The sequence below is a fragment of the Leptonotus elevatus genome, chromosome 21 (assembly GCF_054856555.1).
Source record: "Leptonotus elevatus isolate MCC_2025b chromosome 21, RoL_Lele_1.0, whole genome shotgun sequence".
Lineage (NCBI taxonomy): Eukaryota > Metazoa > Chordata > Actinopteri > Syngnathiformes > Syngnathidae > Leptonotus > Leptonotus elevatus.
Window position 1 is genome coordinate 12,842,128 of NC_141259.1, and position 18,253 is coordinate 12,860,380.

General features: G+C 40.0%; 1 protein-coding gene across 1 annotated transcript in view; it reads right to left on the reverse strand.

The window, feature by feature from the left end:
- Nucleotides 1-18,253, reverse strand: part of tram1 (translocation associated membrane protein 1) — a 47,472-nt gene that overhangs the window by 13,488 nt on the left and 15,731 nt on the right. Inside the window, exon 3 of the mRNA XM_086066088.1 lies at nucleotides 13,064-13,215. Coding sequence (XP_085922214.1) covers nucleotides 13,064-13,150 — 87 coding nt within the window. The 5' untranslated portion in view covers nucleotides 13,151-13,215. The remainder of the gene's footprint in view (nucleotides 1-13,063; nucleotides 13,216-18,253) is intronic.

Genomic DNA, 18,253 nt, shown 5'->3' on the forward strand with positions numbered 1-18,253 from the left:
AAATGCGTGTTTTGAACTCAATACCGGCGGGGAAACACGAGAGGTACTGTGAAGGATTGAAAAGAAGGCTTTGATGTCATATTTAACCCATTCTGCACAAGAACAGGGGAGGGAAAGGTCCATAAAACGCAGCTTGGAGTCGGAAAGACGGAGCCAAGCGTGAGGAATGGCTCTTTTACTTTGGGCATGAAGAAGGGGGTGCGCAGGGGGTGTCGCATTGAGGCACTCGAGGCGTTTTATCGGGGTATAAAGTGACCCAGACGTTCACCCCGAGTCACTTTCGCTACAGGTCACAAATGTTGCTTACGTAAAAGGACCAACAAAGTTTTTAATCCATCGCAAAGCAAAAGACACAGGGTTGGGTTTTACTCATTTGTTAGGTTGATCACTGTTATTGTGCTAGTTTTGATGACTAGTCATGGCAGGTGGTCAGGTAATCAACAAGTTACATTGTCTGTGATTTAGTTAGTTGGTCAGACGGCCGGTCGGTCAGTTGGTTGGTGAGTTGGTCAGTCAGTCAATTGATCAGTTTGTCAGTCATTTCGTGAGTAAGTGAGTCAGATCAGTCAGCTGGACAGTTAGTTAACTAGTTGGTCAGTCAATTAGACAGACAGTGAATCAGTTGTTCAGTTAACCAGTCAGATATTTGGTCAATCAGTTCACCAGTCAGTTAGTTAGTCAGTCATTTCGTGAGTAAGTGAGTCAGATCAGTCAGCTGGACAGTTAGTTAACTAGTTGGTCAGTCAATTAGACAGACAGTGAATCAGTTGTTCAGTTAACCAGTTTGTCATTCAGTCAGACAAACAGTGAATCAGTTGTTCAGTTAGTTAGTCAGATATTTAGCCAATCAGGTCATCAGTTAGTTAGTTGGTTACCCATCAGTTAAACAGCCTGACAGTTATTTAATAAGTTGGTCAGTAATTTTGTGAGTGAGTGAGTGAGTGAGTCAGATCAGTCAGCTGGACAGTTGGTTAACTAATTGGTCAGTCAGTTCGATAGACAGTGAATCAGTTGTTGAGTTAGTCAGTCAGATATTTAGCCAATCAGGTCATCAGTCAGTTAGTTAGTTGGTTACCCATCAGTTAAACAGCCTGACAGTTATTTAATCAGTTGGTCAGTGAGTGGTGGTCAGTTGGTCGGTCAGTTAGTTGGACAGTTATATAATGAGTTGGTCAGTCGGTCATTCAGTCAGTGAGTCATTTGCAGTATGTAGTTGGTCAGCCATTGAAGTCAGTCAGTTGGTTAGTTAGGCATTTGATTAGTTGGCTGGCTAGTAATATATCGTAATTGATCGATGAACCCGTGCTCTTCTATGTGTCGTTCACGTTTTAGTCATCATGTGTTCAAAGTATCCGCGCCATTATTGCATGTGGCCTCTCGGGTTTCATGGAGAGTAGTCCAGCAGATGTTGACTGTCTTTATATGACAGCCTTTAAATGTCACCCTGTCAAAATGATATGTAGAATCAATAAGAGACCTACAAGACAGCATAGAAAAACATCACTTTCACGTTTAGCATTAACAAGCCACCCACACTTTAATATGCACCTTCAATTTAAACCTCCCCTGGCTCCCATTAAGTGACTTTGTGAGTGTACTTCCTCCCTTGGCACATTCAAATTTTTACCTGGTCAATGTCCAACATACATGCATTGTAATTTGAGTGTCAAGTGTTGCCATAATGCCACATTAGAAGCGATAAAACCTTTACTGCAGGATTGTAAAGTGAAAAGCAAAAGGCCGATGTCACTTGACGTACGTGCTGTCCGAGTTCTTTGCTCTCAGCTCGTAATGCAACAAAGGTGTGTGACTGAGTAATCTCCTGAAATAGGTTCCCCTGGCAAAAGGATGGATCGGTTCAGTCGCGGGCCCCTCGGTCATCCAGCAGAGGAAGCGACACCCACTCTAAGATTCCAGCTCCAGATAAAGCACAATGATGACATCATCCACCATCTCCACATTTTCAAGAAAACACCAGACCTTATTATAGTGTGTACGGTGGAAGCTAGCAGAAGAAAATTGTGCTAGTTAGTTAGGTAGTCCGTCAGTAAGTTGATTGGTTAGTCAGGCAGTTGGTCAGTTCATTAGTTGGCAACAGCTGCTTAGTTAATTAGTTAGTTATTTTCTTGGTTAGACAGTCAGAAAGTGACTTGGTTGGATGGTCGATCAACTGAATCAGTTGGTTAGATAGTCAGGCAGTCAGACAGGTTTTCTGGTGGACAATTGGTTCTTCAGTCAGTTGGTAGGTCATTCAGTCAGTGGGTTAGTCACTTATTCAGCTGGTTAGTCAGTGAGTTGGTAGGTCATTCAATCAGTCAGTGAGTCAGTGAATAAGTGAGTGTGTGAGAGCCAGTCCATCATTTGGTCAATTTGTCATTCAGTCATTTAATAGGTTAACTGGTTGTTCAGTCATAAGTTCAGGCAGTAATTGGTCGGTCAGTCAGTCTGTCAGTTAGTTTGTCTCCCAGCTGGTTAGTTAGTTATTCAGTTTGTTAGGTGGTTAGGGTGTTAGCTAGTCTGCTGCTTAGTGGGTTAAGTTACTTTGTAGATTTTGAGGTAGTCGCTCACTTAGCTAGTCAATCGGTTATTTGGTAAGCTAGTTAGTTATGCATTAAGACAGTCAGTTCACCAGTCGTTTAGTTAGTTATTCAGTTTGCTAGTTAGTTGGTAAATGGTCAATTTTCAGATTTTCAGGTAGTCATTCACTTAACTAGTCAGATGATGAGTCGGTCACTTGGTTATTTGGTAGGCAAGTTAGTTAGTTATGCATTAAGGTAGCCAGTTCATCAGTCATTTAGTTAGTTATTCAGTTTGCTAGTAAATTAGTTAGTTAGTAATTTTCAAGTAGTCAGTTAGTAAGTGGGCGGTCTGTCAGTTGATCAGCCAGTCAGTAAGTTGTTTTTCAGACAATCACTCAGTCCAACCATCAGTCAGACGCTCAGTAGGCCAATCGGTCAGTTAGTCGGTCATTGAATGTCAGTCAGTCTGTCAGACACTCAGATTGTCAGTTTTGCCAGTTAATCAGTTCATCACTCAGATCTCAGCAAAGGGCCTTGATGACATCAGCATCTCATCCATTATTTTTTAAGAAATACCGCGTGTCTTAGCACTAGTCTTTCATTAACATGAAGACTGTGGAAGGCAGTCTGGTGAATAATCAGGTTATCTCCCAGCGGTGCTGCCGGTCTCAAGCCTTCCCAATGAAACCACAGCAGTGGAGATGGCGGCCAAGCCAAACAAGGCCAAGACGGTCAAACGCATCAAAATCAGACGCCGTTTATTTTGTTTTGGGAGACGGACGGAGCAGACTGTAATTTGGGACAAAGACGTCCGTCGCTGGAGGACAAATGCTGCGGGAAGTTGATGAGGGGTTCATCATGTGGGAGGTGAGGCTAAGGGGAGAGTGGACGTGTTGTTTTATGCATGACAACTAACAGACTCGCATGGGAAAAACATGAAGGAGCTGTCTTGTTTGTAAGATGTCAACGGTGACCTTCCCCCTGTATTAACACCCCATTTGACTTACGATGATTATTGATCATTTTATGATGCCGACTTACAATTTATGGCCCCCGCGGGTCCTCGCATACCCTAAGAGGGCTCCTTCGAGGTCATTTCGCCACACAAGGGACTTTCCCAGCAACAAACAACCATGAAGTATGTCATGCATATAGTAAGTTGATTGCAGGGACGTTTGCGGCTTTTGTTTTGGATGAGATAAATATAGAAAAAGGATGGATGGATGGATATTTTGGTGGAATGTATAAATACTGTACTTTTTATATAGATTTGATAAGATTTGGAGTTTAACTCGAATTTATTATGGACCTACGTCCTAGCCAATAGATGGCGTTCTAAATGTACGTATGAGGGTCTGGCCAACAGAATTTATGTGGAATTTGTCACGTTTATCTTGTATTTTTTTTTGTAGTTTTTTATTTCATATTTTGAAGAGCTTTAAATAATTTCTTAAAAAGGCTTAAAATATGTTTATATTTTGGAATTAGTTTTAGAGATACTTTTTAAAAATTTGTGTTGGAATATTTTGTTTTTGTTTGAGCAAATATATATATAAATCAATAATTGTTAGATTTTTTGTGGAAACTTGATATTTGGGGAAATTAATTAGCTCTTTTTTTTTTATTATTGCTCATCTTTAAAATAAAAAAGCATGCATTGTTCATTCATACGATACAAAACAATACAAATATATATTATATTTGTATTTTTTATAAGTAAACTGATGTATGTTTATGGTGGAATGCATGTATTTGTTTTCACTGTGCAAAAGTGGTACATATGGAGTTCACGTGTCAGTAGATGGCGCTCTAAATGCACATATGAGGTAAGGCAGCAACGTGAACAGAGGCCACACAGGCCACACAGGCCACAGAGACACCTGATAGCACCTCATTACCCATCAGCACTCTGCACTCATTAGACAAGAGGCCCCAGAAGCTTTTGTTGCTCTATAAGCAGCCACTGTTCCTTTTTGTGTGAGCATAGATTAGTTTTTTTGGTGATGTTAAAAAACAACAACATTATAAATATACAGTATAAAAAAAAAACATGCTAAGGAATGTGCTTTTATTAAAGCTTAAGAAAATAATCAATTCTATTTGAACTTTTTTTTTTTAATTAGCTTAATTTTATTTTACAAATTTTGTGCAATGACAACATTTTAATAAAATGTTTGCTCTGGAAAACGAATCAACCTATTACAATCATAGCTTTTACTTACGGCCTTATAGGAATAATGAGTTTAATTAATAATTCATAAAAAATGGATCAACTTAAACAGCAGGAGCGCAGCGGTACAGTAAACGTCTCGCCCGAGACGGCGAGTGATCAATGAGCTGGGGCTTTGGTTTTGGGACAGGCAGCCAGTCGGCGGGGTCACATGACAGCAGATTCCGTGAGAGTGCAGGCGGCCAGCCATTTCTTGACACTAAAAGGACGATTGGGTTTCAATTCGGTGAAGAGGTCACGTTTCATAGCGACAATGAAATGCTCGCGATTGATAAAAAGTGGGAAGGAAAGGCATGTCGGAATGAAAAGGAATATGAGGAAATGATGATAAAAATGATGGGATGTGTAAGAAGACATGTTATGATGACTAAAATGATAATCACAATGCACTTTCAATGCAAGAAGTTTCCACCTGATGAAGCTCTTCTTACTGCAGGAAGGGTCGGCCGAGTGCTTGTGTCAATATTATCGGAGGCAGTGTGTGGCACGCACGCGTGCGCGCACACACGGTTTCTCTATTAGTTTCGTTTTTTTTTAATTGAGTTTAGGATTTTTCCGATCTTGTCATGGTATTTTTTATTATTTAAAAACAACTCTATTTTTCTTTTTTTTAATTCAGATTTGTTTTTCTTGTAGAATTTGCAGACCATTGGTCTAACTAACCAACTGACTAAGCAACCGTATTACTTATCGACTGAGTAACCAACTGATTAACTAGCTAACTAACTGTCTGACCACTGCACCAATCCATTTACTGGCTGACTGACTTAACTAACTAACTAACTAACCGAATTCCTAGCTGAATTAGCTCATAGAATAATTACTTGACCGATTAAATACATGACTAACTAACTAACTAACCGACTGACTGACTAGCTAACTAACCTGATTCCTAGCTGAATTAGCTAACCAACTAGCACATAGATGAATTACCTGACCAACTAACTAACTAACTAACTAACTAACTAACTGCCCAACTGACTGACTGACCAAATGAGCAACCGACAAATAAGTAACTGAATAACTAACAAACCAACTAAGCCACTGACTGACTCACAGAACAATTAACTGACCGACACACTAGCTGAATAATTACACAACTAACTTCTTGAGTTACTGACTGAACAACCGCCTGACTAATGGAATAAATTATGAACCAAATGACTCCTTGACGAACCAACCAATCAACCAAACAACCAACCAACCAATTGGTTAGCCAAAAACATTATCGACCTCACTGACTGACTACTTGACTGCTTTATCCAACAGAAAGTGACGGCCTAGTGTTTTGTATTTAATCATTTCCACAGGACAGGCAGTGCATAAGACACACACACACACACACACGCACACACACACTACACACTGCAGTGAGTCCAGAACGTCTCGGCCTCGCCTGTGTTTGGATAAGCTCGATTTTCACAACTGGAAAGTCATCAGCCCGAGTAGGCTGCGGCTTCCATATCAACATATCACATATAAGCAGGTATTAAAATCACAGCGTTACTCTCTCTCACACACACATGCACACGCACACATTTGGAAGAGATAATTAAAGACGGTCGAAAAGAGGGACAAGGAATTAAATTTAGCGTGTGCAAGGCGCCAGTCAGGACATACCCGACTGACAAACACGGCGTTGATGATAGCGATGATTAATGGTCCGAATATTCAATAACCTGCAGTACATACAAAGATATATACAGGCAGATTTCCTCACGTAGTGAGGGCACCAGGCATCAAGAAAGGAAACGCGCCTCAATTCACAAAACACATTTTTACTATAGTCTTTTTGTTTGTAGAATTTGTGGTTTTCTTGTTTTCCAAAAATGCCATTAAGCATTAACAATTACACATAATGTACAGATGTAATTTATAATTCTGGTGGAATTTTTCAAATTTGCATCAAATTTGTCAGTTTTTTCTTTTTGACAGTTTTTGTAACTTTTCAGTTTTTTTTTTTTTAAGTAACACTGCTCGGGAATCTTGCTCACATTTGAAAATGTATACAGTACTATGAAAATGTTTTTACCACTGACAAACGTCTCATCAATCCAGAGGACTATCAGGAGTGCTCGCTATGTGTAAATGAGGCCCCGAAGACTTCTGCTATCACACCAGCATTTTGATATGCATTTAGTAATTTACAAAAATATCACAATAACACAGATTACATTCAATTGTATTTTGGGTGTAATTTTGTAGACTTTGATCCAAGCTTTTTTGCGAAGAATTTTTCAGATTTAATTGTTTTATAAAAAAGATTCTTATTAATTAATTTAAAAAATGTAAATTAGTTTTCTGTTTTTCTGTCATTTTTATGAGTATTTTGACCTCCACTATTCATATGGGTTTTATGCAGATAAAAGGCTTTATTTTCATTTTAATCATTCGGTTAAAAAATAATAATATTTTTTTTAATTATGATTTTTTTTTATATTTCCAACTTTTTTGTATTGGTGTCTATTTATTTATTTATTTATTTATTTATTTTTACAATTTTTAAATCAGAGTTTTACTTTTGGGCTAATTCATCTTTGGTCAGGTTTATTTTCTTAAATGTTTTCCCTCTGTATTTTTTCTGCTACCCAGTAAAACGTAAAACAAAACAAAAACCATTCATTCTATTCATTAATAATACATTTTTCTGATTAGGGGGGAGAGGAGGGGGGGGGGGTCATGACAAGATAAAGATATCAGCAGCGGACAAGGGCAAAAGAACATATTGATGGAGAGGCCCTCTCCCCGGGCCCACGGACACCAGATAGCTGCTATTTAAAAAGATTCGCTTACTCATGGCTTTGTGAAAAAAGGGCCGTCTAAACCCTCGTTTACAGACCAAGACTCACACCCTCATAACTGCTAAAACCGCCGACACAAGGCTCCATCTTGGAGTTTCACCGTCAGAGTTAACCATTAGCGTTCTCTCCGCTACCCTCCACCCCCGCCTCCCCACTTGAACCGGTCACGCTGGGATCAAGTCCACTCATTGGCCACGCCGAGCCAAGTGACAGTGAGTCTTGGGCAACAGCTGAAAGATGCTGGCAGGGGAAGTGGGAGTGGGTTCGGGGCTTTGGGGGTGTGTGGGTGGGGGATTTCAGTCTGGCTTTGACTTGTGCTTAAATCGCACAGGAGTGGAAATACTAGAAGCAAAAAATGTTGGACTTGTCCGGTAGAAAGGGTCTCATTTTAGTCCATTTGTCTGAGCAGAGTAAAAAATTGCATTATAGAAATCATTACTCAGAGTAAATGTTTCCTTTGAATGTGGATCGCACAATAAGGTGAACTTCTCATGATCAATCATAAGCGGTTGAGAAAATAAAGGGATGCAATTTTGTAGCAAAATATTCTAGCGTTGTCATTTTTTTTTTGTGTGTGCAAAATTACAGGAATTTGTTTGAATTTTCTTGGAATTTTTCAGATCATTTTCTAATAAGTAATGGTGGATGATCCAAGGAAACTTTTATGAAATTTTGCAAAGTAATAAAAATTAGAGGATTGCCCCTCCCCCTTGTGTCCATTATAGTCCCTTGTACCCGTCGCTAAGTCTGCCCCCCTTCTGTCACATGCCCCCTGCCTTGTCACACCACAGCACTGATGGATTGTCAGGGTCACTAGTTCAGCTGTGGAGTTCAAGCCTGCGGGCTCCGAGGACCCCCCCCCCCCCCCCCCCCAACCAACACATCCCAGTCTGCCTCCGCCCCCCCCACTCTCCACCAAAGCCGGCCACTCAGCTGAAAAAACTCATAATTCTCCCCCGAGCGTCTCCCCCCGCCCCCGACACCCACCGGTAACACTTTCATTCCTTGCAGGGCCCTCAAATAGACCCCGGCTTCCTGGGGCCACATAAATCACTGCGAAAGGGTCGAGGAGTCGCGGCGCAGAATCAGGAGGCAGGAGTCGCCTCGTGGCGGCCGATCAGTCAGAGCAGTCAACGCGCTGGACAGTTATCTCTTCATAATGGCGCCTCTGGAGACCAGGGCCAAGAGTGTCCCTATTTCCGTGTTCTTTGAGATACAAGCTGTCGTTTTTGTGATTTTTTGCTTTTACTTGCGAGCAAAAAAATCTAAGATACAAGCGCTGTGACAGTTACGTCTGCTGTTACGTTCCAGACCACCCCCGCAATAATCAAATTACAGAAATACCGGATTACAATAATTCCTTGGCATGTTTGTATCGCATTTACGTCACTTCATTTTTTTCAGATCTTTCATCACACCTTAAAATAATACAATCACATTTGAACATTTATTGAGAGAGAGCGAGAGCAATGAATAACACAAAAATCTGTGTTTAAAACAAACACATTATCTCACAATCTACATTAATAATTATGCTCAAATAATGTATAGACACATTCTAATATTAAACTACAATCCTTCTGGAAGCAAAAAAGCTGAACGACATTCAATAATTTTCAACAAAAACTATTCTGGGCTGAAATAACTTCCTGGTTTTCGCTCTTCTTCTTTCAAACGTATACTTTCAAAATAAATTTTGCCGCCATCTAATGGTCAACAGTGGAATTACACTCAATATAAATGAGAGTTGCACCAAAATTTTGAATTTGGCTGGTTTTGTAGTTTTTTTTAATTTTATTTTTGTTTTGTATGTTTATTACTGTTATTGATTTAAAAAATATATTTTTCAACTCAAACATAAATAGAAGTATTAACTGTAAAAAATAAATACATAAATAATCCGCAATATAATCTTGAGAAAAAAAGATTTTGGGGGAATTGTAGAGATTTTCTTTCAAATTTTTTAATTTCTTTCTTTCTTAAAATGTTCATTATTTTAAAAAACTAACGACTAACACAAAATAAATTTGATTGAACTTACTCAATACTAAATACTTCCTGTTGTCACTCTTTTTTTCAATTTTACAGTGTTAAATAATAATGTACCGCCATCTTGTGGCCAACAGTGGAATTACTTCAAAATTGAGCAACAAAATTTGTTGCAACTGGACAAAAAAAATCTGTGAAAAGGAAATCAATGGGGGTTTACTGTATATCTGAAAATTTCAGACAAATTAAAATTTGTCAGAAGTTTTTGGAAAGTTATGGTAAAAACTACGCAAATCGAAAATTTCACCCATCTATAGTAGATGCTTATGGACATGTGGATACACTGGGCTCGGGACCACATGGCGAGGTACGAACGGGGATCTGGGGAATGTCGACTAGTGGAGCTGAATCGACATTGACACGCTCTCCGCTCTCATGCTAATAGCGCTGAACCGACGAGGCAGGAGGAGGGCAGCAGACTTTGGGTGGTGCTGGGAGTCCAGTAGTTTTGAAACGTGGCAATTATCAGCATTAGCCCGCTCCCCCCACAACCGACCCGTATCGTTAAAAGTCAGCGGAAATGGCAGCAATCAGGGCCGATTTCCCTACGAGATGCGGGACGGGCTGGAGACAACTCACGCGCGCGCACGCACACACACACACACATCCGAGAGATATAGACGTTCAGGAATCCTGACAGATGGAAGCGAAGCGGGCCGTAGCCAGAATTGCTTTGGGATTGACTCACAATTAAGATATCAAACGAGATCACGGCAGCTCACTGACAGCCGATGCAATTGTTTGCACCTGAACAACCCCCATACCCCGCCTCCCCCCTCCCACAATAGTGTGCTATACAGGTCTGCATTGGATTAGTCCCACTCGCGCTGGTGGCCACATTTTCACCTTGGCGCACGTGATTTAGTCCAGACCCATCTGCCTGTCGCGTATTCTTACTCACAGGTCAGGAAATTAAAAATTACAAATATTGACTTTACTGCGGCTTCAATACAGTAGTGCCTTGAGATAAAAGTTCAATTTGATTTGAATTTGTACATCATGATTTAATGCTACAATCCAATCCCATTCATTGTGCAGCACCGTCTGTTGCGCCCGCCTTGGCCACCAGGGGGCAGTATAGTCAGTCATGCAGACACTAAAGAAGAAGAAGAATTCTAATGCTACTGTAAATGACTCAGCAAGATCACTATGCTAACCGTTAGCATGTTAATGACATTTCCAAAAATCACAAAAAAACTGCTCATAGTCAGTAAACTACATTATTATTAGTTATTAGAAGTTTTAAATTCAAACTCAAAACAAAGTGCTTAGAGGAATAAAAGCGAGTTAAGTCATGCGAAATTGCATGTTTTGGATGTTTCCCTTCCCCAACACAGCTGATATATGATCAGCTCATCAGCAAGCTCCGCATAAGCCTGATAACGATCCTGTTGATGGGAATCAGCTTGTGTTTTTTAAAGGGAAACCTCCAAAACCTGCAGGACTCCAGCCCTCGAGGACCGAGTTTGCCCACCTCTGGTCTATCACTATACTCACAGGCATATATATTCTTTATCCTCTGCAAAAAAAGACAAACATTTCCACAGCTTACTGAGATATTCGGACCTTCTTATTTGTGTTTTTATTATTTCAATATTATACTTTTTTTTTTAATAAATAAAAATGCACAGCAACGTTCAGATCTTGCAATGTAAAGGGCATTATAAATAAAATGTATTATTATTATTTATTTATTTTATTATACTGGCTATTAGCATTTACTCCCCATTCACTGTGCCCTCTCCTTCAGTTGTCATTGTCAAGAAGACGTCAAAGCATCAGAAAGCAAAAAAAAAAAAATCAAGAAGAGGAAATGAAAAGTGCACAACACACATGCCCTTGTTTGGCACGGAGGCCTCCATTTCTCCCCTGTGCCCGCTGCCAACCTCCCTGGAGCCAGGCCAGTCCCCGTGGACCCTCCCCGGACGGTTGTATGCTTCCACGCTGGCTCTCCGTGTGTAACTGGAGCCGGCCCTTTGACACAGTACAGGTATGTTCCCCTGTGGCCCAGATTACCGGGAGACTGTGTAAACAGCCAGGCTAATCTGAGGAAGTATCCTGTCCGCGGGTTCGCCAAACTGACATGACGGCTGTTTCATTGGGGGTTGCATAAAAAAAACGAAGGTGAACATGGCGCGCCACCACTTTACCATACGCAGTCGAAATCACGCAACAAAACAAAGTCGCTTCAATTGGGTTTGAGTACATAACGGCTTGCTTATTTGTTGTCTTTTTTTGTTGTCCTCTGTGTCATCTCCATAGACACAAGCTGTTTAGATATTAATGGCCGGCATGATGAGATGGCCTCCTCACTGGATAATTCATCATGTCACCGATGACAAAGAGGTGTCCTGGCTACAGAGCAATACAAGTTACCTTATATAATATATATATATATATATATGTGTGTGTGTGTGCCTCCACTGCCTTGTGTTCCCCTTTCAAACCCCAAAACGTGTAACGTTTTTTAATATTTTGTCCTTCACTCGCAAAAACGTATTTATACGTTTTTATGGTTTTTTTTATGCAAGAGCATACAGAATGATTTGATGCTTCTGACATGGAGAGGTGGCTTAAAGCAATGGTAGTGGTTACAGAAAACGACCAGCAGGTGGCAGCAGAGTATAAGAGATTAGCCAGGCTTATGTCGCAACAGTGTTTTCAACAGGAATGTGAATAGTGTTGAAACTTAGCTGTTTTCTAATGCTAATTGCTGCAAAACGGAAACAGATACAAATATACTTTTTTTTCCTGATAAAAGAAGAGACTCTAATCTTTCTTTTGGTAGGTTCCATGTTTTTATAGCAATAGAACACACTATTCTGTGGGACTTGCAAAATCTGTCAAAACAGCCGGGAGCAAAGGGGGTTGCTTCAGTGAAAATGGCTGCGAGTGAATGAGTTAACATGCCATTTGTATAGCTTCACAATATTTCAAATCAAATGAAAACCAACATAGTTGACTTCTTCATTCTCCCTGGCAAAAATTCAATCTCTAAAATGTTTGTGGAAAAATAATCACCCGTACAAAAAATGGAACGCACCCCCTTACCTTACCTGCACATCCCTATTTGGAATCCAGAATAGCGCGAATAGCGCCACCCATGCGCGAAAGCGCTTTTCTTCTCTAGAAAAAAAGTCATTCCAGGTGTGTCCTATCCGAATATCAGCCAATCAGCACGACAACTTGACATCCCGACCCTGACGTTTTCACGCCTTGATTGACATTATTGAAATGTCGCAGCCATTCATTTCAATTAATCCCGGTTCATTTACGCACCTCGACACCCCACCCTCCCCGTCCCACCCAGCATGAATGGGCCCACTGTTGGCCCGGGCCACCCACTCTTATGGGAATCTGCAGCGAATTAGAAAATCTGTCAGTGCGGGAGAAGGCGGATACGCCGCGCCGGTCCACCTGTAAGAGAAGCGCCCTTTTGTCCGCGATCCGCCGCCGCTGCTTACCTGAGGAGAGTTAACCCCGAGGTCAATGGCGTCCACGCCGTGTTTCATGACTGGCTGGGCCTTGGCGGGGGATCTGTGGAGGGCCATTGTTGTCCAGGGGGAGCACCACTTCCTCTTGGCTCGCCCCTATCACATACCTCTGGGAAACGGACCTGTGAATACCAACGGTATTATTATTGGACATTTTTACTTTACCTTACAAATTGACTCTCGCCAGTTTCACTGTGCAAGGGTCATGAACTTTTTACGCCACTCACTGCCTTCATACCACATCTCGATTGAATCGGCGTATGCCCTTGCTTGCTACGGAAAGCAATGTCTATTCTACACTGCCACCATTTACACTATAAATCAGGGGTGTCAAACGTAGGGCCTGTGGGCCATAAGCGGTCCATCAGGAGGTTCAATCTGGCCGTTGAGGACGGAACACGCAACTGTTGTTGCTAATTTTGTCCAATGGAGGGCGCGCTGACGACCACTCAAAGGGATACTTGACTCATTGAGCCATTTTTATCTCCACTATAGCGTCTTTTCACCCCCTTTGATAAGAGTTGTTTTATTGTCTGTGTTGATAGTGTTCAAGTGGAAGTCAACCTTAAACATTTCTTGACAATAATATGTTACATGCGACATCACTAGTGTAAACAAGACATTCTGATTAATATTACTTTTGTGGAGTTATGCAGCAAAATCCAGCCGTTTTGATCCATCTCAGGGGGCGGCCATTTTGCTGTCGACTGAAGATGACATCAGAGTTGCTCAGGGCTCAGGCAACGACCAATCACAGCTCACCTGTATCTGATATGGATAACAACGGCTGGATTTTGCTGCATAACTCATATTCCACTAACGCAATATTAACCAAAATACCGTATTTAGACGAGTGAGGTTGCATAGAACTTATTATTGTCAAAAATATATTTTTGGGGTTGACTTCCCCTTTAACATGAAAAATACACACGTTAAATATATACAGCCGTTTAGTTCTTCTAGTTTTCTTATTATTGTCTTTAGCCTATATTAAACGACTAATTGGTTCAACCACTAACATCTCTTCAATATTTGCGCACCCCTGGGAAATCCCTTTTCGAGAACGGCCTCTCCCGAAAATGTTTACAACCAACAGAGTTGGCGCACCCCACCTCCACCGCAAACAGTTTAAAAAGAGTCAAATTGGCCAAAAACACCACATCAAAGATTCTCTACATTGCTAAAAGTCGGCGCAATCTCTCGACAGTGTACCCGCACATAAAACAAACGTCAAAACAAAGCAGAGTTTTTGCACTTAAGCATGCTATTTAAAAGTAAGCATCCCAGATTGCGCTATCGTTTACCCGTGCGCGTATCTACGGCTCCTCCACATGGAATAAATCATTGTAAAACTGCAGGCAAACATATAAACAACATGCCAAGTCAATTAACGACGCTTGCAGCACAACTACTGGAAAGGATAGCAAATATTTGCGTTGACGCCGGCTAGGAATACTTTAAGGATGAGTAGTTGGGGATTCGTGTTTCACGTCCAATGTTATCTCCCGTGCCATAAACAAATCAAGCAATCAGGCCAGCGCTCATTTGATTAATTCCGTCTTTGCGCACCGCCGTACACAAAGTGACACATCATTACAGGACACGGACTGTGTTGATATTTGAATAGGATTTGAGCAGCATGTAAATGTGGCGTGAGCGTGTAGAGTGTGCGCAGGTGCGTCACGTGGGACACGCTGACCGCCGTCCTGCTGTTTGTTTACCGGCAACTGGAAACCAGACAGTGTCTGTTGAAGCGAGACGCATGATATTTGTTTCGCATTCTATTGTGCAGCTTTACTGATTCCACTTGATTATATTTTTTATAGCTTGGTTATATTTTAGTAGCACAAAATGGAACAATAATATTGAAATTAATTCAGTTCAATTGATTATTTTCATTTAATTTGTTATGAGGTGTAATTTTAATGAATTATTAAAATACAGATTTAATATTGAAATTAATTCAATCAAGTTGTTTACTTTTCATATCTGTTCATCAATTAAATTTTATTGTGGGATTTCCCTTAAGTGGTGACTGAAGAGGTATAAATAAATGTAATTGCATTTAAAAAAAATAATAATAATTCTGTTCAATTGTTTATTTTTATTTGATTTTATTCAAAAAAAAAATTGGAATTGAATTAAATTGTTTATTTTTTTGTAGATTTTATGAAGTGTTTTTATTTTTAGTTCTCCATAAGTGGCAGAGAATTGTCAGAATGGAATTAAATTAAATTAAAATAAATAAATAAAATAATATAGAAAAATTAAAATATTAAAATTAATCATTTCTTTGTGTGTGTGTGTTTTTTTTTTACTTTCCCTGTAATAGTGCCAAAACTGGCAGAAATTAACTGAACTGAATTGAAGCTTAATTTTATTTTTTTCTCTTTTGTTTTTTCTATGTTATTTTGGTGTGACATCTCATCTTTACGTTCAGCCAAACAAAGCCCTTTTTTGTAGGCCCAGTAATGATAACAATAACCACGACCCATATTGACATTTGGCCCATGTTTGTCCCTTCTGCCTTTCTTAGACAGTTAGGTCATCATTGCCCTCGAGAGGGGTGGTACGCGGCGCACGGGCAGAGTGGGTGGCGAGGTTGGCAATGAGGCCAGTGGAGCGCGGCAGGACGGCGTCACCTGTTCCTCAAACCAAAATAGGACACGACTTGAGCTTCAATTTTTAGCAGCGACAAGGGCAGAGCGGCGCACGATGACTGATGAGCGCAAGTCGGTGCACCCCCCACGTTGGGCTCCTGTTGCTCTACCTGCCACTTCATGTGCAGCAACAGGCTGTCTATCTTCATGCAGATATGCGCAAACACCCCACCTCCAATAAAAACTAGCAAAACACTTCAGAATGGACCAGCACAAAAAAGATGTATCCTAATGCGATTGAGTGTATTTTTTTTCATTCTTTTTTTGTATGACTTCATTATATTGCCCCCAGTGGCCAATCTCAATATTGAAGAAAAAAAATCGCAATAAGATAATTTTTCAAAATCGTTCAACCCTACCTAAAAGCACAAGACTTGCTTCTAGTAATAGAGGTCACAGTCTCGAGAAGAAAAAAAAGTGAGCCCGCCGGCGTCTTTGTCAGCGATACGGCTGGTGACGGGCTGGGCTGACGCTCGGGTGTCACTTGGACTTTGTCTCCTGGACGCCGCCTTGGGCTGATTCCCACATCCGCCCTTTTTTTTTTTTCTATGGCGAAAGCTAACAATGCATCCTGAAGCTGCTGGCTATTATCACCTTTTTTCACACCTTTCTCCTAGTCTGTGTGAAAGGCACAACATGACAGCCGTGATGAATGGCAGCAATAATTCACAAGAAAAGTAGAAGTGCTGGTTGCCCGCAGGCTTCTTGCACAATATTCTTCAGGCCTTTTTGTTGCTATGCGGCATTGTTGGGGTGACATAGCGTGACAAGTTTTACACCCCCTTTCCCGCCGCCTGCAAAAGATGGCATCTTCCCAATTTTTTTCATCATACATAACAGGGGGGCAGTTCAGGCACTGCCCCGCCAGGTTTGGTGAATGATAGTGTGGCTAATTTTTTTTAAATTATTATCAAAATGTGAAATTGAAAGTAATTACAGATAAAAAAATAACAATGCAACAAAACAGAAGCACATTAAATGTATAAAACACTGTTCCTTAAAATGCTACTTAAAATATGAACTAATGCACCTTACAAAGAAAAATATAATCTAATAATTATTGAAAAAAATATAAGTTTTTTTAGCATTCCAAAACATTAAACACATTTCTTAAGAGTATGAAATATAATACAATTAAATAAAATATACAAAAATATTTTAAAAAAATAATAATTTCAAAAGGTATTTAAAACAAAGGAAAATACATTATACTTTTTTTATATAAAATATGAAAAATAAATGAATAATAAATAACAAATATTAAAAAAAAAGTTTTTTTTAATAAAAAATAAATACAAAAATAAAAAGTTAAATGTGAAAAAAAAATGCTGTTGAAATATATTTTTAATCCATACATCACTGGCCACCATATCCATGCGTACTGGTATCGGTCTGAACAAAAAAGTGTTATCGAACATCCCTATTTAGTCATGTTCAGTCTGCCGGATACGTTCAACGCGACGTGGTTTTCGCAGCTCGCCGCAGTCAACTGCTTGGCGCGCCACAATTTTGCTTTCCTGTTGTTCAAAACACTTTCCAATAATAAGAAAAAAAGAAAACAAAAAGCATGCAGTCAAGCCACAATATTCTCCGGGGAAGATAATCAATGCCACGGATTGCCACAGATTAGACCCGGGCCGCTTGTTTTCCTCTCTTCGACATTCTGGCCGCTCAGTGAAGCGTACATGCGGATTTGTTCATTGTTATTAAGCGTCCCTGCATCCTTTCCTCTTCCCGCGGGTCTTAACAGTGATGACAATGCTTTCCGTGGCATGCTCATTATTTACAATTCCTGTAAACAAAGCAACGCTTTCATCTAAGCACAAACTACACAGTGAATACCCTCTAATAGCGCATATCAACGGTTATTAGGAACAAAAAGAACAACTAAATAGTACCATGTGAGCTTTTTTGGCCACTTAAAAACTATTAAAACTCAGGTCCAAAGTCAAATGGCCTTATACCGCTGCACACGACCATCACCATTTAAGGATTAGAATGTTTTTTTTTGTTTTTTTAAACACTTGTACAGTTTAAAAGGTCCGATCTTATGGAGAAAATTAAACAAACTAGCCTGCTTAAATTCGTGCCAGTGTCGGAATGTTAGCATTTTGCGTTAACTGGCTAGAATTGTTATTTTTATTTTATTTTTTTACAAGTGTGTTGTTTGTGACCGATTCAATAAACTATATGGTACTAACAGCCCCCCCCCCTCTTTTTTTAATTTTATTTCGGGAGCCAACCATTTTTTGTGTGAAAAATACTTGTATATTTATTTATTTTTTATAATTAGTATATATATTTTTATTATATATATATTTTAAATATATATTATTTAATAATTGAGAACTGCGGAAATTACTTAATTTGCTTGAACAACAACAACAAAAGAGCCGCCAGGAAAGTGCCCAGGCCTGCATTTCATTCTGCGTTGTGATTGGCCAGTTTGCGTTTTCAGGGGCGTGGCCAAGCACACCGCGTCAGCAGCCCACGTTTAATC